Here is a 22,406-nt window from a genome sequence, read left to right as displayed (position 1 = left end):
AGATATGTTGATTACCATGGGAGCCAAGGTATGGTTGTGAGAGCATGACCCGATGACAGAGCCTGCACAGGAATAGTAAGTATGGAAAAGCAAAGTCTTAGTGACAGCACTTCCTGTCTGAGTAGTACGGATACATAGGTCACAGGAGGAGGGCTTTGGGACTGTGAAGGGAAAGCAGGTCAGTAACAATAAACAGTAATTATGCATCCTGCCCAAAAAAGGTAGAAAAGAGCTAATAAAAACCTTTTGCCATAAGTCCAGTTGGCAGGGGTGGTTTCTGCCAAACCTATGGCAAAGATTAGGGTGAAAACTGCAGCAACAGATACAGACAAGGGGTGACAATGCATCACAGTGAGATAACTGGTAGGGAAAACAATCTGTTTGTCCCATTGGAGAGTTGACTCCTCAAGCAAGCTTCTGCCCTGTGTAGACTAGTCAGCTTCTGGAGGTGATTAGAGCAGTGCTGTTGTCCTGTCATATGTGATCCCCTGTTGTCCCCTGGGGAGTGGAGTCCTGCTGAGGAGGGGTGCTGACACTTTCTGAAGGGTGATCTTACATGGCACATGGGGAAGCCGGGTCAGGGATATATTCCGATTCAAGAGAAGCTGGCTTGACTGGACTGTGGTGGATCCAAGGAGCTATCTCTGCTACTTTAACTGTGATGGGAGTAGATAAAATAACAACAAAAGGGCCCCTCCAATGTTTGGGTTTTTTTAAAATAAATTTATTTATTTATTTTATTGGTGGTACTGGGGTTTGAACTCAGGGTCTCATGCTTGCTAGGCAGACACTCTACCACTTGAGCCACTCCACCAGCCTCCAATGGGGTTTTAATGGTTGGACATTTTATTCTTTTGCCCAGACAATGTCTTTTGGGTTTTTTTTTTTACTGAGTAGAATTACCATGGCAACAATATATTATCAGTATATATGTCCAAGAAAATGCATTGTTTAAAAAAGTTAAAAACACCATCTTTAAGTATCAAAGGACATGTTTAGAACCAATAAAAATAATCAGAAGACCCTGTCTAAAAAATATGAGTTTGTGTCTGGCTTTAATGCCAGATAGGTACACATGTATAAGAACAACTTCCTTAATCCTCTTGGCCTTGGTTATTTTTGAGAGGTCTGGCATGAGTGACTCCATTTAAACTTTGATGGCATTCCCCCCCTTGTCTCCAAACTGCTTGTCTCTGAACAGTATCCTCTGAAGATCTGTCTCCCATCCAAGTACTAACCAGGCCAGACCCTGCTTAGCTTCTGAGACCGGACAAGATTGGGCACATTCAGAGTGGTATAGCCACAACTGAAGATCTTTCTTGATTGGTCATTGCAAGTTACAGAAGCAAAAAGCAAGGTCTAATCCATATATGGTTATATACAATTCTACAGGCTACTTTACCCTAGTGCTACGTGACGTTCCCCCTCCCCAGTGCTACGTGACCCTCTCCACATTCAGATTCCTTGGGTTTTATCTTTCTGATATGCCATCCCTACCTCTCTGCTACTTTATCAGAACTCAGGCCTAATCTGTTTTCTTCTGATCCTCCTCCCTGCTACACCCAGGCTGGCTTTGAACCATGATGCTCCTGATCACTGCTTCCTGAGTAGCTAAAATTACAGCTGTGAACAGGCACCCAAAGAGGAAAGGTTTCTCCCTTTTTTTCCCAACCTTTGTCCTGTTATACTAAATTCCTTTCCTAATAAACTTTACTATCATTTTAACTATATTTACATGTCTTGCCTGAAATCTCTCTCTAGACTCAAAAACACCAGCGCTAAACTTTCCAGGAACAATACTGACCATTTAATTTCTGAGAGGTCATGGACTCCAGATTGACAACCTCCAAAATGGTTGTATTTTTGAGATGTTATACCTCAGCCATATTTGCAGACCTGATCTCTCCAGGCTCATCATCAATGTGCTTTGGTGAAGAAGGCAGCAGTGCCAGGCTCTGTGGCTCACACTGTAAGGGAGGCTTAAACTGCTCTTGCTGAAAAGCATTGACTCCTTACTTGGCCATGACTTAGCTGAAAACAGGAGAAAACCCTGGTATCTCCGCCTTCATTCTGAACCTGTTGTCCTTTGCTCTGAGCCATTTTCTCTTGTGGCCACCTTGGAATCAAGGAAAGGCAGGAATGACAGATAACGTATTTATGACAAGTGACTGAAACTACCCCCTAAGGAATAGCAGAGCCTTGCAAGACAGACCACCCCTTCAAATGAGGACATTACCTATAATGATGAGGCTGCACTCTGGAGCAGGAGCAGTCATGTCTTGGGAACCAGATCCATCTTCTCGGGTGATGACACCAATAGCAACTTCTCTGGAACCTTTGAAAAATAAGGACTGGGATAATGGTAAACCAGGCCCCACTGGACCAATCCGACCACTGGAACACACTTGTGACCATATCTTTTGTCCCCTGCCCTAATTATTTGTCTATTTAAAGCTAAAGCCCATGTCTGTACCCCAAAGATGGCCAAAGATGGGCTTCTTCCCATGGCATGTCCTAAGCTGCTAAATAAATCTCCTTTCTCTGCCCTTTTACCATGTCTCTTTATTTTGCATATAGAAAGGAGTGGTCAAACCTGACAAATGGAAGCTCAGGAGTTTGGTCCTGGAATCCGAAACTCTGGTGTCAACATTTATAATCCCAGCTACTTGGGAAGCAGAGATAAAAGGATCCTGGTTAGAGGCCAGCCCCAGCAAAAAGTTAACAAGACCCTATTTGAAAGAATAAGACCACTGTGGTGGTACATCCCTATAATGGCAGCTATGTGTAAAGCAGAGGTAGGTTGGGTCACAGTCTGAGGCCTACAACACAGTAGAAGTGTGAGAACCCTATCCAAAAAATTAACTGAACAGAAGGGCCAGGATGTCACTCAAGGGGTAGAGCCTTGCCTTAGCAAGTCATGAGTTCAAAAGAAGAAAATGTAGCTGTGCTGCTGATCTTATCACCACTGCCCTTTACAGCTCCTGGGTCCAGCTTCCAAGGGGTCCTGGGGCAACCCTGGGCATTTGGGGAAACAAGGAAATACTGAGGCCAGGCACCAGTGGTTCACTTCTATAATCCTAGCTACTTGGGAGGTTGAGCTTGGTAGAATCAAGGTTCCAGGCTCTCCCAGGAAAATGGTTGGCGAGACCCCATTTCCAAAATAACCAGGGCAGGACTGGAGGTGTGGCTCAAGCGGTAGAGAGCCTGCTTTGCAATCATGAAGTCCTGAGTTCAAACCCCAGTTCCACCAAAAAAAAACCCAAAATAACCAGGGCAAAATGGGTGGGAGGGGTGGCTCAAGTGGTAGAGGGCCTATTTTGTAAGAACAAAGAGTTCAAATCTCAGTGTCACTAAAAAAAAAAAAAAAAAAGGCAGCTGGTGTAAATGTTGAACCTCTTTGGCCTGGCCTGATTGTAGAGGCCCTGGCCAAGGACAGCACTGGGAGCCTAGCCTCATCTGTAATGTGGGGACTGGGGGATCTGCTCTAGCAGCTGGTGCTACACCAGTGGGAGGTCCCACTCTCTCTGCCCTTGCTGCATAGCTGAGGAGAAGAAAGTGGAAACAGAAAGGGACGAGTTGGAGGAGTTTGATGATGACAAGGCTTTGGTCTTTTTGGCTAAACCTCTTTGCAACATGTTTAATAGGAAGCTGGACTCTGAACCAAAAAAAGATTTTCAAGGAACAGAGAATGATGTGAAGTTTTAGTAAGAGGAAAGAAAGTATAGCATCTATGTAAGAAAGTTAATTTTGACAGCACTGTAGAAGGTGAGGTTGAGGGAGGGAAAAGGCTAGAGTTGGGAAAAACACAGAACTATCCATTCATACCAGGTATTGCCAAGAACAATACAAAGGTGGAGAAGACACAATGCTTGTCCTGTGAAGTAAAAGAAAATTTGTCTGAAAGCATCATCATAATAACAAATATTTATGTAGAGCTTAATACGTCCTGAAGAAGGTTCTAAGGGCCTCACATATGTTTCCTATTTAGCTCATAGAAACTCTGTCAGATAGGTGCTATGGTTGCCCCCATTTTACAGATGAAGTGACTGAGGCATTGAGAGGTTAATAATTTCCCCTAGGTTACACAATTAGTAGATGATGGAGCCAGAATCTGAATCTAGGCTGTCTGGATTCAAAATTTGCTCCTAGGCACTAATTATACAACATCCACTAATATTGGAAATGAATTTATCAAACACAAAAGTGCACACCATAAATGAAATATTGATAAATTTAGAGACATTATGTTCAAGTCATACCCCCAACCCAGAGACATTGATGTTAAAACTTAAATTTAAGGACTAGGGTTGTAGCTCAGAGGTACAGCACTTACCTAGCATTGCCTAGTATGCCTGAAGTCCAGAGTTTTGAGTCCCCCATTTTTTTTTTTTTTTTTTTGCAATACTGGGGCTTGAACTCAGGACCTTTATCTTGAGCCACTCCACCAGCTCTATTTTTGTGAAGCATTTTTTGAGATAAGGGCTCGTGGAAATATTTGCCCAAATTGGCTTCAAACTGCAATCCTCCTGATCTCTGTCTCCTGAGTATCTAGGATTACAGGCATGAGCCACCTGTGCCTGTCTCCCCCAAATTTTTTAATCCTTTTTTTCTTTTGCAGTACTGAGGATAGAACTCAGGGCCTCATGCTTACAAGACAGGCACTCTATCATTGGAGCCACTCCACAAAGCCCTTTTTGTGCTGGTTATTTTTGAAGTAGGGCCTCACTTTATGCTTGGGCTGGTCTGGACTGCAATCCTCCTATTTACGCTTACCACATAGCTGGGATGACAAGCATGTGCCAGCATATCCAGCCAGTGGTTAAGATGGGTCTCAGACGTTTGGCCCTGGCCAGGCTTGAACCATGAATTTCCCAATCTCTGCCTCCAGAGTAGCTAGGATTATAGGCTTCAGCATCTGTGCATGGCTAAGATTTACTTTTAAAAACCACTGTAAGAGTAAAAAGACAAGCTACAAATTGTTGTTATTGTTTTTCTGACAAGGTCTCACCAATGTAGCCCAAGCTGGCCTCCCAAGTTCTGGGATTATAGATGTATGCCTCCATGTCCAGCCAGGAAAAGATAATTTTAAGGCATATAACTGACAAGGGATTGTTAGCTGGAATTATAAAGACCTCCAACAAATAAAAATAATTAAATAAATAACCAAATAGCCAGGCACCAGTGGCTCACATCTGTAACTATGACTACTTGGGAAACTGAGATTGGGAGGATCATGGTTTGAGGCCAGACCCGGGGAAATGGTTCTAGAGACCCCATCTCCCAAACAACCAAAGTAAAATGGACAAGAGGTGTAGAGTGCCTGCTTTGCAAGTGTGAAGCCCTGAGTTCAAACCCGGTCTCATCAAAAAATATATAATGAATGAATGAATGAATAAACAAATAAACAAATAAAATTTCCAGAACTTCCCATAAAGCAAAACCAGCTGGGAGCCAAAAAAGCACAAAAGCTTATGGGAGGTACTTCGTATTCAAACCATAACGCAGCGCTCGCCACCATGAATGCAATGTGTGGGAATGATGCTTCATGAATTCAAGGTCTAGGTTAGAATGTCACACAGCTTCCTCTTTGCTCTCCAGTCAGTATACTCACCTTGGGAACCCAGCCAATGGGGGTGAAGGAGCCAAGCAGCTACAGGGAAAGGCCATGAGTAAGTGTTCTGATGACAGTTCCAGCTGAAGTTCCAAGTACAGCTAGTAAGGTGTGGGCAGATATGTGAGTGAGCGAGTGAGTGAGTGAGCGAGTGAGTGAGCGAGTGAGTGAGCGAACCATCAGATGATTCTCCCTTCAACCTTTAAACTATGCCCTGCAAGAGTGAGTAGAATAAAGGCAAGTTGGTCCCACTGAGCCCTGTCCAACCTGCAGATTTGTGAGCAAAGGTAATGTCATTGCTTTAAACTGCTGAATTTCTGAGGTATTTTGTTACACAGCACTAGATAACTGTAACACTATGCATTTGCATTTCCAGATTACTTTTAGAAATAGTTTGTCAAATTTCATTAAAAAATCCTCACTCCAAAGTATCCTCCCACACTCATTCCCATGTTCTTACAAACACATGTCTACCTACGCAAACGTTTTTGTTACAATTATGATTGAATGTATTCTTGTTGTTGTTGTTGCCCAAGCTGATCTCAAACCTCAGTCCTCCTGATATCTGCCTCCCGAGTAGCTAGGATTACAGGCATGAGCCACCTGTACTTAGCTTAAATTTATTCTTTAAATTGTGAATTAGGGGCTGGGAATGTAGCTCAGTGGTAGAACACTTCCCTAGCATGTGGCCCTGGCTTTGATCCCCTGTTCTATAAGAGAGGGGTGGGGGAAAGCCAGACAGTATTGGTTGGCACCTGTAATCCTGGATGATAGTCAGTCTGGGGAAATAGTTCTTCAGACCCTATCTCCAAAATACCCAACACACACGCACACGCGCACACAAACAAAAACACAAACAAGAACTTGAGGAATGGCTCAAGTGATAGTGTGCCTGCCTAGCAATTGTGAGGCCCTGAGTTCAAACCCCAGTACCACCAAAAAAGAAAAAAAAAGGGTTCGAGGAGAGTTATACACATAACTCTCACAATTATACACATAACTCTGCACATTATTTTTTCCCTTAACACATACATTGATCAGTATGCATTCCTGTAGGCCAGGTAGTATGGAGAGCAGAGCCTGTTGGGCATCAAAATCAGACTGGTCTGGAAGGGGACCCTAACTGCATGCCAGAGATGACCAGAAACAGATATTTAGGGCATGGTGACAGTGAACCAAATACTTGATGTGGGTAGGGAGGTTAGGATGCTCAGAGTAAGGAGGAGGATCTTACCAATCCCTGGGACTGAAGCTGCTGTATCTTTCTTTTCTTTTTTGCACGATCAGGGTTTTGCCTTCATTTCTTTTTCTTTTTCTTTTGGCAGCACTGGAATTAGAACTCAGGGCCTCATGCTTGCTAGGCAGGTGCTCTTACCACTTGAGCCACTCTACCAGTCCACCATCAGGGTTTTGAATTCAGGGACTTGGACTTGTCCAGTGCTCTTCCACTTGATCCATGGCCTCCTGCTCTTTTGCTTCAGTTATTTTTCAGGTAGGGTCTCAAGCTTTTTGCCCAGGGCCAGCTTCTGATGGTGATCCTCCTACCTATGCCTCCTGGGTAGCTGGGATTACAGGTGTGAGCTAGAGGCAATGGCCTCTAGCCTGAAGCTGACTTTAACTCTAACTACAAGGCAGTGTGTGAGAGGGCTAATCATGCTCAAAGAACCACTGATAGGCTGAAGATCCCAGTACTCTCTTATGTCCTTTGTTCCTGAGGCTACAGCTTTTCTTAGTGTGCTCTTGAGCTCAGCAAACTCTGTAGAGCCTTCCACAGGCCAACCTGTGGAGCTGGCCATGGTGCTAGCAGGAGACTAGATGACTGCTGGACCTTTCTGCTCCTCTTTTTCTTCTGGCCTGTGCTGGTGTGTGTAGGGGGTGGGGCAGGGGAGTAATCTCTGAGAATGAGTGCAGCAGAGAGAGGTGTGTGGTGGGTACAGTAGAGATTGCACAGGCTGCTGGTGCCTGGCTTGTGGGTAATGGGCGGCTCTTGCTAGTTTTGGGAATGTCTGTTTCAGTGATGGAGGGTCAGACAGAGATGAGTCAGGATTAGAATGAAAGTGAACAGGGTTTTGGTTCAAAGCTTTTATTATGGAAAAATTTTTTTTCAAACGTAAGTTTTATTCCATATGTTTAAGATATACATGATATGAGATAGGTAGATAGATAGATAGATAGTAAAAAGGTTTTTAAACTAGGCATGGTGGTACATACCTGTGATCCTAGTTATGCTGGAGGTGGAGGTAGGAGGATTGAAGTGTGAGACTGAAAAAATAAAGTTAAAAGGGCTGGGTGTGTGGCTCAAGTACAAAACCCCAGTACCACAAAAACAAAAACCTCTCTTTTAATATAACCTACCATTATCACCCCTAAAAATTAATTTTTTTCTTGTGAGACTGGGGTTTGAACTCAGGACTTCACTCTTGCAAAGCAGGTAATCTACTGCTTGAGCCATACCTACAGTACAAAAATAATTTCTTAATATTTTCAAACATCCAGTATTCAAATTTTTCCACTTTTTTAAAGAACCACAGCCAATTTTATTCATTTTTTCCAAAAATTATACCAAGTATGTTAATTACTTCTAAAATATATGTCAACATTGTATAACAGTTTGATTATTTTGTCTTTCTTTTCTTTACAATTTTTCAGTACAAAACAGAATCTTGGGTTGCCCAGTTTGGAGCTTCTGACCTACTATTCTGATTAAGTTTCTTTTCAATATTCATGGCCAACATCTGGTTCTAAACCAAAGAGTTTTTGTCTTTCTAATCACTTGCTGATAGGGTGAGGCTGCATTGTTACCCATAATCACATGACCTAATTTGGAATCAGTCTTGGCATTTAGTCTTGCATTTCTAATCAAATTCACAATCCACCTTTCAGCTTCTTCTGGAGTCATGTTCAGTTTATCTGCCAACATAGTAATGCTGATACACTGGTGGGTACGACAAAATGTCTTAAATATGAAGAGTCGGGCATTTTCAATGAAATCCCCAAGACAAGCCACCAAGAAGTGATTCCCAAGCACTGATTCACATTGGCTCAGCTTTTTCTGAGCCCCATCAAAGTCAAAGTTAACATATAAGCATTCGACAAATTCTGTAATTGGGTCTTCATATGTGTGAAACTCCTGTTGAATAACTTTAACTAGATCTTTTAGCTCCTGCCGGCGTTTTTGGATGCGTTTGTTTGTTATGACTGCAGTGATCAACATTGGAGAATATGTGGACATGTTGTCTGAATTGCATTAAAGTACAGTGGCTGGTAAAGGAAGAAATCAATAATATCATCACGCCCTTTGAGGTGGTTGAAGAAAACAGAGACCAGTGAAGGAGCCATGTTTGCCGCTAAAGAAGCTGGAGTGAAGAACTCATAGAATTATTACCCATAGTATCTTTTAAACGTGTAAGATCTTCCATGACTGCATCCCAATTCTGCATTAAGATTTCAGAGGGTGGGGCACCAGTGGCCCACACCTATAATCCTAGCTACTCAGGAGGCAGGGATCGAGAGGATCATGGTTTGAAGCCAGACTGGGAAATAGTCTGCAAGACCCTATCTCAAAAAAACCCATCACAAAAAGGGTTGGTAGAGTGGCTCAAGGTGTAGGCTCTGAGTTCAAGCCCCAATGCCACACACACACACACACAAAAATTTCAGAGGCCAGTTTTCCCCATAGTGAACTTAAAGCATTTCTGTCTGTTGCTGGAACCAGCACTCTAAAAAAGTAAAGATATTCTGCTGCTCCTGAGTAATTTCCACATTCACATTGGAATTTTGCATACCTGTATAGTGTTATCTAAATATTCCCACCTAAACCCATGTTTGTTTGCCAGGTAGTCAAATAGCATCCAACCATTGTTGGTTGACTGCATTTGCCTTATAGTTTTTGGATCTTTAAACATCTTCACGGTTGGTTCTGTTTCTGAAATACCTTTGAAGCTATTTCAGTTGTGCAACAACTGTGGGGGTTTTTCTATCAAAAGCATGAGGAATATCATCAGAATAAAGGTTTTTGTGTACATCCACAGCAAAGTCTACCATGTTGGTATCACTAAGAAGATCCAATTTCCCTTGTAGTAATTCTGTTTTATTATGTATCTCCTTTACGGGGAGAAATTCAAGGAGAGCAAAGGTCAGATGCTGATCCAAAAGTATGAATCCAGTAGTGAAGTTGTACTCCACCATTTTACCAAGAAAAAACTTCTCCTTTTCATTAAAACTTGTCCACTTTTCTTTCTTTCTTTTTTTTTTTTTTCTGTACTGGGTTTTGAACTCAGGGCCTACACCTTAAGCCACTCCACCAGCCCTTTTTTTGTGAAGAGTTTTTCGAGATAGGGTCTCATGAACTATTTGCCCAGGCTGGCTTCAAACCACGATCCTCCTAATCTCTGCCTCCTGAGTAGCTAGGATTACAGGCGTGAGCCACCAGCGCCCAGCTTGATTCTTTCTGTTTATATTTTTATTTTCAGTGCAATGAGATGGCATGCTAACATCTTCCAGAGATGACCAACAAGGGTATTGTGTGTGTGTGTGTGTTATGAAAAAGTTTTGGATTTTAACTTATTTATGTATTTTAATCCCTCGGTTATTACTGTTTTTTCTTTTTTTTGTGTGGTATTGGGGTTTGAACTCAGGGCTTTGCACTTGCTAGGCAGGACCTCCAGTCCATTTTGCTCAGGTTATTTTGGAGATGGGGGGTCTCCTGAACTATTTGCCTCTAATCTTGATCCTCAGATCTCAGTCTCACAAGTGGCTAGGATTTTGACCAGCACTCTTCCTATTGCTCTTTTTGATGCATTGTTTCATCTTTGGCTAGTGGGTGCCTTTTCAAGTTGTCACCTGTGTTACTTTGTATTTTGAGATAATTGTACATTCATATACGGTTACAAGAACTAATACAGAGAGATTTCCTGTGCCCTTCACCCCATCTCCCCCAGTGGTACATCTTGCGTAATCATAGTACAATATAACAATCAGGAAATTGGCACTGATACACTCCACCAAACTTATTCAGATTTCACCAGGTTTATAAGCACTCGTTTGTGTGTATTTATATTGAGTCCTATTGTAATTTTGTCTCACTGGGGAGTTGTGTAATGGGATCCTACCTTATCTAAACTGTTGAAACTGGATTCTTTTTCTTTTTCTTTTTCAGTATTGAAGTTTGAAATCAGGGCCTCGCACTTGCTAGGCAACACTACCACTTGAGCCACTCCCCTACACTTTTAGGAAGTTACGTTATGTAGAACTATATGCTCCCTTCTTCAGAAGAAGAAGTTTGATTATCGAGGAGGACAGGAAAGAGATCTAGGACTTTTGGGAACACCCAGGAAATCCCAAGACTCCCTGTTCCTTCTTACTCATCTTGAATACTTCCTTTATATTCATTTATTCAATAAAGCATGCTGTGCACTAATATACAAGCTACATGCTGGGAATTTCAATCCAAAGTGACATGTGTTCTTGATAAGATTAAGTCCTGGAAAACATTAAGAAAGGCCACTGACAGGGGGGAGAAATGACCCAAGCCTTGTATGCACATATGAATAATAAAAGAAAAAAAAAAAAAAAAAAAGAAAGGCCACTGAGCTGGGGGTGTGGCTCAAGCAGTATAGTGACAGCTTTGTGAGCAGAGCACCTGCTCTGAGTTCAAACCTCAATCACACACACAAACATACAAAACATATGTGTATATATATATATATATATATATATATATACACACACGTATATGTATACGTATATACGTATACATATTTGTGTGTGTGATCTGAAAGGGTTACTGAAGGAGGCTTTTAGAGGATATGATAAGAAAACCTAGCCCAGGTGGCAGGTAAGGCAGAGGAAGAGAATCAAGACTCTAGCTGAGATGGATGTTTCAGGGAGTATTTTATTTTTGTTTGTTTGTTTTTTTGGTGGTACTAGGGTTTTGAACTCAAAGCCTCGTGCTTGCTAGGCAGGTGCTCTACCATTTGAGCCACATTGCAGCCCTTTTTTCCTTTAGTTATTTTCCGATAGCTATTCTCCTACCTATGCCTTCCTCAAAGCAGTGCATGCCACCACTCCTGGCTTGTTGGTTGAGATGGGGGGGTCTCATGAACTTTTTGCCCCACATGACCTCAAATTACAATCCTCCCAATCTCTTCCTCCTTTGTAGCTGGAATTATAGGCATGCATCATGTCTGATCCTCAAGGAGCATGTTTAAAGATCTCAAAGGGAAAAAAAGTCTTGTATATCTTTGGTGTCCTAGACTGTTCCAATGTTTACAACAAAGATACCTTTGCACGAGATTGAAAAAACAGTAGGTTAGTACCTGAATGTGACTTAATATTGTCTAATTTACCTAATAAAAGGACCCTAAAACTTCCATCAGATACCTTTTATAAAGAGTTAATGACCTGGCCAGGCACAGTGCTGCACACCAGTAATCCCAGCACTCAGGAGGCAGAGGTAGGAGGATCATGAGTTCAAGGCCAGTCTTGGCTACATAGTGAGATCCTGCCTCAGTAACACACACCCCCACACACACACTCTCAAAGAACAAAAGAGAAGCCCGGTACTGGTGGCTCATACCTGTAATCCTAGCTACTCAGGAGGCAGAAATCAGAAGGATCACAGTTCAAAGCCAGCCTGGGAAAATAGTTCATGAGGACCTGTCTCAAAAAAACCCTTCACTACAAAAAGGGCTGCTGGAGTGGCTCAAGGTGTAGATCCTGAGTTCAAACCTCAGTACTGCAAAAAAAAAAAAAAAAAAAGAGCCGGCAGAGAGAAAGTCTTGTCTGATTTGGGCAAGGTTCTAAACCACCATACAAGTGAGGAGGAGATAAAACCACCATGACCCATGACCATCTGTCTTAGGCTGGTTTGCCATGGTGTCCCTGTCTTCCAGGTGGAGGTGGTCACACTTCACCACCTCTCAATAATAGAAAGATCCCCCAGCAGCCTTAAGAGAGGTCCAGGGCATGTGTGTATGTGAGGTCTTAGTGGTGGGGAATGAGGGTTCAGTTCCATTAAGAGAAAGCATGAATTTTTAAAAAGTCTAAAACACTGATTGATGTTCTCTGCCCTCAGGTGTCCTTGTGGCAATCACCTCCCCAAATCTTTAGGCTCTGGATGACCAAAAAAGTGAGATTTAGGCATTACTAGCATACAGATCCTCGGAGTGAACTAGTCACTGTCATACCCCCTCCCCCTCCCAGTTCTCTTCAGGCTTTCTTCACACACAAGAGGAAGGGTCAGCAGAAGAGGAGTCACATGACCCCCCCAAAATAAGGTGGTCTGAGAACGGTTCACCAGTTTATTTCTTGGTGCTTCTGAGAGCTCATGTAAAAACAGCACAGTGGGCAAAAGCAAGAGTGGTGCGAAGGAGATGCTGCCTGATATGTTTGAACAGTTTCTGGCTTTGGTGGGGCACACCGCCTTGGGTCGGGGGCCAAGAGAGCACAGAGTGAAGCCAGGCCCCTGGAAGTGAGGGCTCAGAATGTGGAGGAGGGGCTCCGAGAGGTGGATTTCAGATCCAGATGTCAGAGGTGCAGTCACCCCCTGGGTAGCGGAGCTCATGGGCCAATGCTGGGCCAAGAGGCTCCTTCCCAAAGTCCACCAGGAAGTTGGGGTTCAACTTCAGCCCTCCCTTTACTGTATCTACATCGACTTGCAGCATCACAGAGCCTTCCCTGGGGGGAAGAAGAAGCAGGTAAGGGAGAGGTCAGAGGTGGTCAGGGCCTCCCCCCAAGATTTTGTTGAGTGTGGGGAGTGGGTGGAGGAGGAGGGGACAGGGTCTTCCCTGTATGGTAAGGTACAGGTGGGGTCCCCAAGGAGTCTTCAGAAAGCCATATGACCCCTCTGGGAGAGGACGACTGACTAGGGAGGTGAGCCCAGGTGGTCTGCTTCTCACCTGATGAGATCAGGATAGAACTGCTTGTCCCAGGCACTGTACAGCGAGGTGGTGACATAGAGACGCTTCCCATCTAGGCTAAGTTGGATCATCTGAGGGCCTCCTGCCACACGTTTTCCCTTGGGGAAACCAGGGGTCAGACCCCAAGGTAGCACACAGACTGCAGGACCAACCCCCGAATCCCAAAAGCACGATCATATGCTGCCCCCCTTCCTCCTTGAGTACACCGGCAAGGGGCGGGGAGGGTCCTCACCTTGACCACCAGAGGCTCTGGCTGGCACTTGAGCTCCTGGTCCTCCAGCACTTGCACAGGGCCTCCCTGAACAATACTGCCCCCAAGGAAGATCTGAGCGGCGAGGTGCAGAGGATAAAGGACAACAGTGGTGAGAGATACGAAATAGGGGAAGAGCAGCTTGCCTCTGTTAAGACTCCTCACTCCTTTCAGACCCATGCCTATGCACAGCCCTGGCTCCCACAGTTCTGAGCCTGCCCTTCCCTCAGCCCACATTTTTTGCTTTCCCAATTCCTCCCTTTATCATCCTCCAGCTCCATCCCAGCCTCTACCCCATCCCCAGACTCTCTTCTCTTTCTTTCCTCCCTTTCTCTTCATCTTGCTTAGAGCTCCCACCTGTCCTGTGAGGCAGGGCTTCTGTGGGTTGGAGATGTCATATTGCCGAAGGTCGCCATGCAGCCAGTTGCTGAAGTAGAGGAAGCGGTCATCCAGGGATAGCAGGATGTCAGTGATCAAGCCTGGGGGAGTGGTTTAGAGGCTGGAAGGACTCTTACTCCCCAGGGTGGGAATGAACCTACAGATTTCCACCCCTCCTAGGCACTTACCTGGCATTTCGGGCAGCATCCAGCCCTTCACTTTCTTGGGGGGCACCTGGACCACCTTCTCCACTGACCAAGTACCTCTCTACATCAGGAAATGGAGGGTGAGATTAGGAAGCAGATTGCTGTGCAGATCAGAGTTCAGGGTCGAGAAGGAGACAGCAGATATAGGGCCTTCTTGCCACTAGAGTTTACCATCATGCAAGGGATATTGCTAGTTTACCACTGCACTGCCACACTTCATCAGAAGTGCCTAACACAAAAACTAACTAAATAGGTTTTGAGTGGATCAATCAATATGGCCACTTAGGACTCAAGTGTGCTGTTTTGAATGTGCCCACCAAAACTCATGGTGAAATTTAATCTCCAAGTGAGGGATTAAGAGGTGGGTCCAGGTGGGATCTTTGAGAGGTGATTAGGTCAGATCCCTCATGATTGGGTCAACCCATGAATGGGCTAGTGGGTTATTTCCAAAGTGGGTCTGTTACAAAAGCTAGTTTGTCGTTTGCACGTGTCCCTCTCACCAGGTGGTGCTTTGTGCCACCCAGGACTCTGCAAAGAGTTCCCACCAGCAAGAAAACTCTCTCCTGTTGCCTGTATTGACCTTGGACCTCCCAGTCTGCAGACTCCTGAGCTGAATAAACCTCTTATAAATTACCGTGTCTGGGATGTTTGGTTATAGTAACAGAAACATACTCAGACGAGGTCAACATTAGCCTGGCACTGACAGGAGACAGGCAAGGTAGGTGGCCTTGTTTTTATTCCTGGGAAAGCCTGGGTTGGTAAAACCATGGAACATCAGTGCTGAAGCCTGGGCATGGTGCCCACGAGACTGGTGTTGGGGGTGGTGCATGTTACCTCATTCTTGTAGAAGCGCTGGATGGTGGAGCTGAGGGCACAGCCCACAAAGCCCTGGGCAGCATCTGGGTTGTGGAGGAAGCGGATCTCCAGGGGAATGAGCCCATCCTTCAGAGGCAGCGTCTGGATAATCTCATGGCGCTGCCAGTCCCACACATGTAGGTGGCTCCCATAAAGCCCTGGAGTGGGGATGGGGCCAGAGGCTGGGCTCAGGATTTGTGGGGGAAGGGCATGAGCCCAGGCAGGGCATGGACTAGGGCAGAGGGTTAGAAAATGGGTCCAGAGAACTCTTGGACAAGTCTTATACCATCACCCCAAGAGTTGGAAGGAGGAAAAAGGGCTGCAGGTTTGGAGTGGGGTTTGGGAGTGGGGTTTGGGAATGGGGAACTGAGGATGCAGGTCCGAGGCTCCTGCCTGCCTGTGGGTAATTCTCACCAGCTTCCACATCAGCAGGGTTGAAGCCGTCTATTAAGACATTGGGGGCTGCCCATTCGGTGCTGATCATGACATTGTGTCGAGGCTGGTACCAGAAGTCATAACCCATTGGTGCAGCACCCCCAGGCCGCTCCCATGTCCCCTTCACCTCGAAGGTCTCCCCATCCAGCAGCACAAAACCCCCTGAGTGGGGAAGGAAGGAGGGGGTGAGGTAGAGGCACTGGACTTCCCCACTCACCTCAGACACAGCTAAAGGCTCCCCTGTTTGCCTGCCCTCTACACTATCTCCTTAAATTCAGGTGTCCAAAAGGTTCCTTCCAGAGATGGCCAAGTGGGAGGTGGGGCCTCCTAGTCTGGTGCCTCCACCTCCCATCACTTTTAGCTTTCTCATACACCTCAGGGGAAGTTTTTCTCCCTCTGAGCCAAGAGATCTTCTGGGACTCAGCCTTTGTGCTTTTCCTGCCTGCCCTCCCACAGTCACAATGGGATTCCTCCACTCCGCTCACTGCACGGTTTATATAGAGCAAACTGTATTTGTCATTTAACATGCATGCCCAATGTGTTACACCCTCACTGACTATATTATGATGCCTTGATGTGATATGATATGATATGACACAACCAGATGTCTACTCCTAAGTGCTATTAAGTCTAGGAATGTCACATTCTTCCCATCTCCTGTACAAAGCAGTCAGATGGAATCTAGCTGGATGACCTTAACTGATGCTCCACTTTGGGCCCTTGGATGAGATTTTTGATGAAATTGATAAGACTCTGAGAGAGGCAACAAAGAGTGGTGATTAGGACATAGGTTCTGGAGGTAGAAACCATGTGTGGTGATGCACACCTATAATTCCAGCACTCAGGAGGCTGAGGTAGGAGGATCTTGATTTTGAGGCCAACGTGGGCTATCAAAAATAAATAAAATAAGCCAGATACCAGTGGCTTATGCCAACAATTCTAGCTATTCTTGAGGCAGAGGATAGGATCACGGTTTGAAGCCAGTCCTGGCAAATAGTTCTCAAAATCCTATCTTGAAAAAACCCATCACCAAAAAGGGCTAATGGAGTGGATCAAGGTGTAGGCCCTGAGTTCAAACCCCAGTAACACACACTCACAAAATAAATAAATAAATAAATAAATAAATAAATAAATAAATAAATAAGATTCTGGAGCCAGATTGCTGGATTTGAGTTCCATCAGAATGACCTGGGGTAAGTCACTTGCCCAATCTGTGCCTGTTTTCTCACTTGCAAAACTGGGATTATACAGTTGTGTGTGGCACACAGTAGACATAAGTGTCAGCTCTGATATATCATAAATGAGATGGAAAATGTGAAAATTAAGTCACTCAAGGACTAAGAGGTTTGTGCGTGCATCCACGAAGGCTGATATGAAACGTGTATTATTTTCTGGGGTCATGTCTGCTTTTGCATTTCTCATAGTAGACCCCTTTGACTGTACCTATTAATGAAACTCATCAGTCACGTTTTATCTTTGTAGGAATAATTGAAACAACTGAAGTTACTTGCTAACATTTTAAATACTGGATGGGACCCAGCCCATCTACTCTCCCTAGTTCTCTACTTCTTTGCTCCCCAGGCTTGGAATCTGCTCCCCCACAGATAAGTGCTTCCACCCTTCACAGCTGCAGAAGTTTTCACGACCTGGTGTCTGAGGTACCTTTGCTGTTGCCCTTGGGGTCTCCCAAGGTGCTGATCATCACCTCCCCACTGGCCAGGCAATGGCTGGTGTGAAGGTAGCTCAGATTGCACTTGGCCTGGACCTCCTTGGGCTCAATGACCTGGAAAAGGGTGGGGAATAGAGTCAGAACTTTTCAGGGCCAGAGTTCTTACTCCCTATCCCCACAACTCCCCTACTTTGTCTGCTGACCCCATCCTCCTTTCCTTCAAAACATGGTCACAACTCCCCCTGTGGGAATGTGGCACAGATTCATTCTGGTAACTTCTACAGCAAGGGAAAGTAAGAGAGACTGCTAATAAATCCCTAGGCAGGAAGCACTGACCCCTCCTGATCTTGCCTGAAGACACTCAGCCCTGTGCCATTAAAGCTCTTCTCAGTGGAATGCATGCCAGTGTCATCTTTGTATCACTAGCAGCTAGCACAGTGTGTCTGGCACTAAGATGGCACAGAACAAAGTGTTGAAAGGATGACCTGGAAGCTCCTCAGGGAAGCCCTGAGCTCATAACTGTGTGGGGAAAACTTGTCTCTCCTCTCAGTAAAAGAAGCCTCCTTCCTCCATCTTTTCTGGCACCCTGGCCCACACTGCTGGATGGTGCTAACCCAGCATGCTTAAGTATGTCTTCTGAAATCTGCTCTCCCTCCCTGCTGCTGAACCAGACCTTCTGCAAGCACAGAAGGCAGCTGGGTTGGGGTAACTTCCTGCCCATGGGCTGTGGGGATGGCAGTTGCATTAGGGTGTCCCAGCCACAAGAAGAGAGGACGTGCCTTGTGCAGTTTCGGAGCACGGGGCTCGGAGCCCACGTCCACCACATAGATGCGGGAGGAGATGAGACTTGGCAGCACCAGCTTGTTGCGTGACTTGGTGCTATCCCCAAAGCAGCTGCTGCAGGTGTTCCATCCTGAGTGATGCAGTTCATCCTTCAGGTAGGGCATGGGTAGCCGGTGGATGACCTAGGATGGAGGGGGAGCAGGAGGCTGTATTTGCCCAGGCTATGCCTCTGCACACTATCAGAAAAGGTGCCCCCTGCCCCAGGGACTCATTTTGGCTTGGCATCATAGCACAGGCTGGATTTCAGCACTCTCCTAATCCCACTAGAGGGCTTGTTCCCTTGGGCAGTAAACTACCATACTCAGGGAGGACAAAGGATGGAGTTAGGGAAGAGAAGCACTGGAGGCAGGGCTAGGGGAGGAGACTCAAAGGTACCGGTACCCAAGCCCCACCTTACCTGGCTATACTGGGGGGACTTGGGGTCAACATCCACAGTGGCCAGATAATCTGGGGCCTTAGTGCAGGTGTTTCGGTAAATACAGGGCACATAGATGATCTCCTCTCGGGGTCCTAGAGGGTAGAAAGCAGGCAGTGGGGATGGTGGGATGGGAAAAGATGGTAGAGGCGGCCATGAGTGTGCCAGGGGACTGAGGCTAGGTCTGAGGTCTCCCAACCCTACCAGCCATGGAGTCAGTAGGAGGATACTGGCTCTCAGACACTGGGCAATTACCTTTCATGGCCTCTTGAGGGGTGGGGTAGCCAGGGCCACACTTGGAGCATTTTGTAGCTGTGGAAACAATGGGGCATGATGACTGGAGTCTGCACTGGAGGGTGAAGGTTCATTCTTACTGTCTGTGACACACACCTGACAACTAGGGAAGACTCACTGCTGTCTCCACTCCATCCCTATCACTCTGGCCTACAGCTACCCCCACCACCCAGCCCTAAGGGTGTGACAGAAGAGCTGGAGGGACTGGACCTGAAGGGGAACAGACATTCCAGCAGGGTCCAGGTGAGGTGGGGCAGAGCACGCAAAGCAGAGGCTGTGTGGTGTGATAGTTATGACATTGATTTGAGTCCCAATCTCAGCCTACCGTTGACTAGCCATCAGAACTTGGGCACATTACCTAACCTTGCAGTCTCACTTTGTACTTCATCTGTGAAAAGGGGACAACAAAATTACCACAATGTGCCTATAACCCCAGCACTCTGGAGGCTGAGGCAGGAGGATCACTGAGTTCCATAGTGAGACCCCTCCCACAAACCAAGGGCTGGAGGTATAGCTCAGTGATAGAGAACTTGCCTAGCATGTGTAAAGCCCTAGGTTGATCTCCAGCACAGCAAAACAAACAAAAAACCCACAATGAGCTCTTACATAGGACTGTAAACAGTGGTGGGGGACAACCTGGGAGTGTGGGCGGGAGTATGTGGAGTGGTCTGCTTGGTACTCTCCACCAAAATGCATCCACTACATGGACTGGGACATTTCCTGCATACTGTCCTGGGTCTGGAGCCAGGCTGTCATGCCACATCCTGGGTTACATAATCAATCCCAAAGAGGAGGAGGAGGCTGGAGGTCAAGGCTGACACCAGCTGGATGTCCTTAGGCCACTTTCTACTCCCCCACCCACCACAGCTGTAGGGAGTGACCCCCCTGACCCCGGAGTTTGGCAAGACAGGCCATGCTGACTCCTGGGACCAAAGACAGATTCAGTGAGGGCCAGCTGCCAGGACCCTAGCTTCAGAGTTTGGGGCCTGCTAGGAGGAGGAGTTGAAGAACAACATAGAGCAGCAGGCTGAAGGAAATCCTGGAGTGGAATTTATAGGACTGGGCACTGCCTCCTACCCTGTCCCAGTGCACCAAGTGACAAACCAGGAATAGCTAGAGTAGACTCTGTGTGCCTGGGAGCCTCACTGATAGCAGCCAAGTGACTTAAGAGGAAGGGAGCAACAACAGCATTAAGTCCAGAAACTTGGCTTCATGTTGGCTGAGTGGCTCAAGTGGTAGAGGGCCTGCCTAGCAAGCATGAGGCCCTGAAGTCAAACCCTAGTACCACCAAAAAACCCCCCAAAAAACCCCAAACCAAACAAACATAACCTTGAAGTCCACATTTGACACCCATTCTATTCACTTTCTCTCCTTCATTTGCTAAAAGGAGGTGATAATACCCTACCTGCTTCTCTAGGTAGATTTGAAGGTCAAATAAGACAACATGGTCACAAGTACTTCCAAGTAAAAGAAAATACAAAATACAAAAGAGAAGTGTGTAGAAATATAAGTAAATAAGATAATGTGAAAAAGTCTTTTGTAAGGCTAAGAAAGGGTTGAATAAATATGGGTAGGGCTGTTGGAGGAGGGAAGAGAATGCTGGAGAGAGGGCTGAGTGGGGAGGAGAGATGGAGGAAGGAAGGGAGAGAGAGAGAGAAAGAGCAAGAAAGAGGGCCTGTGCCAGTCCAAAGGAATTAAGGAGGTTTGTTCTGCTGCCCAGCCAAGCTGTGGCAAGACTTGGCACAGGATGCCAGGGGGAGGGGAAAGAAGGTTTTTGGATAGAAAGGGAGGGAGGGAGATTCACAAACTACAAACAGATAGGAAAACTATAAAGCCAGAGAGAGAAAGAAGTAATGGTGCAGTGCAGGTGTGGCTCACTCCACAGCATCTGCCCAGCCCAGCTCTGCCCCTCCCAACCTTTCTAAGGTTCAAACCCTGTAGGCCACTCAGGTTGCAGGGAGCAGGGGGGCTCCTTGTTCTGGGGTTGTACTCCTGTCTCAAGCATTTCAAGCAGGGTCTCTGAGCATCTTGGGTTTAAGATGAACCCAGGGAAAGAAAGCTTAAGTGGATTTTCTTTTTTTTGGCAGTCCTGGGGTTTGAACTCAGGGCCTCACACTTGCTAGGCAGGTGCTCTTACTGCTTGAGCCATTCCACCAGCCCATATTTTGTGTTGGGTATTTTCAAGATAGGGTCCCGGGAACTATTTGCCTGGGTCTGGCTTTGAATCCGTGATCCTCCTGATCTCTGCCTCCTGAGTAGCTAGGATTACAGGCGTGAGCCACTGGTGCCTTGCTTCAAGTGAGTTTTCTATGCCAGGCTGGCCCCTGGACATTCTGCCAGCCCAGGGAAGGGCCGGCTCAACACTCCCACCCAACCCAGACTCGCCCTTAGCCTGACACCCAGGAGCCTGCAGACAGAGGGAGGACTGTGGGGCTGAGGAGGAGCACTGAAACAAGTACTAGCGAACAAATGTGGGGACCTCTCCTTTTCCTCCCAAAGTGGCTAGTGATGTGGAGCAGCTAAAGAGAGACCTGGGCTGTCTGCTGCTGTTCTCTCCTCCTCCTCCCTCCCCAGCAAGAGGCTGGCCCAGTAATGAAAACAGGATTGTCTGTCTCCTACAGTAACAGCTAGGGGCATAGGGGCTCCCTCTAAAAATCTCCCTTCATCTGCTTTTCTCAGCTGCAGGAAGGTACTCCAGCTCCATTCCTGCTGAGCGGAGCTAGGTGAGAGCCCAGGATCACCCTTCTCAGCATTCCCTCTGCCCTCCTTCCTCAGAACTTTGGCTAAGCTGGGAAATGCGAAGTCTGTGCGCATGCGTGCACACGTGCCTGCAGGGTAGGAACAACAGAGAAGGGTCCAGCTTTCTCCCCTAACTCCCCCTCTCCCCCAGTTTTGAGTCAGCTCCTAGAAGCAGGACCCTCCAAAACTAGGGCCAGGTGTGGGGTGGGCAATGCAAAATTGTTGGAAGCTCCCCTTCTTACCCATGCTGCTGGCTGATGCACTTTGGTCCTGACAGGTTTGCCAGGAGTGAGTGGAGGCCAGATGGAATGTTGTCCTGGTGTCAGAGCCGGGCTGTGCGGGGTAAGGGGCGAAGGGAGAGAATTTATGCAACCAGTCGGGGGCGGGGTGAGGGAGGGGCGGGGCCGGCTGCAGCCCAGGGTAAACTGCACTGGGCAGCTGGCCAGGACTCATCCAAGTGGCCAGGCGGTTGGTGTTTGAGTTATCGGGTGTGCGTTTGTGTGTGTGTGTGTGTGTGTGAATCTGGTCATATGCAGATACGTCTGTGCCTTTAGTGGGTGCCTGGTTTTGTGTACACGCAGGCTCCTGTGTACCTGTGTGCTGTCTGTGCATATGAGCATGTTTTTGTTTTGCAGTTCTGGGGGTAGAACTCAGGGCCAGCTATGCACTTGTTAGGCAGGAGCTCTATCGCTTCAGCCACTTAGCCAGTTGACCTGTATGAATACACACCGGGACCTGTGTGTGAATTCGTGCTTGCGAGTTTATGTGTTGTCTGTGTTTGGATTTGTATAT

At 46.4% G+C, this 22,406-nt stretch overlaps 1 protein-coding gene and 1 pseudogene across 1 annotated transcript; both read right to left on the bottom strand.

Moving 5' to 3' along the window:
• Positions 1-7,607: 7,607 nt before the first annotated feature.
• Positions 7,608-11,264, bottom strand: LOC109681183 (eukaryotic translation initiation factor 3 subunit E-like; annotated as a pseudogene).
• Positions 11,265-12,898: 1,634 nt separating this feature from the next.
• Selenbp1 (selenium binding protein 1) lies at positions 12,899-22,011 on the bottom strand. The gene is made up of 12 exons (XM_020155753.2): positions 21,857-22,011; positions 18,837-18,893; positions 18,564-18,676; positions 18,103-18,288; positions 17,317-17,437; positions 15,634-15,816; positions 15,199-15,377; positions 14,347-14,425; positions 14,138-14,259; positions 13,763-13,855; positions 13,510-13,628; positions 12,899-13,288 (listed from the first exon to the last, which is right to left on the bottom strand). The coding sequence occupies exons 1-12, from the start codon at positions 21,858-21,860 to the stop codon at positions 13,126-13,128; spliced, it is 1,419 nt and encodes a 472-aa protein (XP_020011342.1). The 5' UTR covers positions 21,861-22,011; the 3' UTR covers positions 12,899-13,125.
• Positions 22,012-22,406: the final 395 nt, after the last annotated feature.

This window comes from Castor canadensis, chromosome 11, assembly GCF_047511655.1.
Source record: "Castor canadensis chromosome 11, mCasCan1.hap1v2, whole genome shotgun sequence".
In the NCBI taxonomy this organism is placed as follows: domain Eukaryota; kingdom Metazoa; phylum Chordata; class Mammalia; order Rodentia; family Castoridae; genus Castor; species Castor canadensis.
Note: the sequence above shows the minus strand (reverse complement) of the source record. Positions and strands in the feature narration are given on the sequence as shown.

Coding starts and splice junctions, on each gene's coding strand:
- Selenbp1 (XM_020155753.2), bottom strand. Junction 13,856..14,137: donor AGCCCTGCCTCACAGGACAG/GTGGGAGCTCTA, acceptor CTCGCCGCTCAG/ATCTTCCTTGGGGGCAGTAT. Junction 13,629..13,762: donor CAGAGCCTCTGGTGGTCAAG/GTGAGGACCCTC, acceptor GGTTTCCCCAAG/GGAAAACGTGTGGCAGGAGG.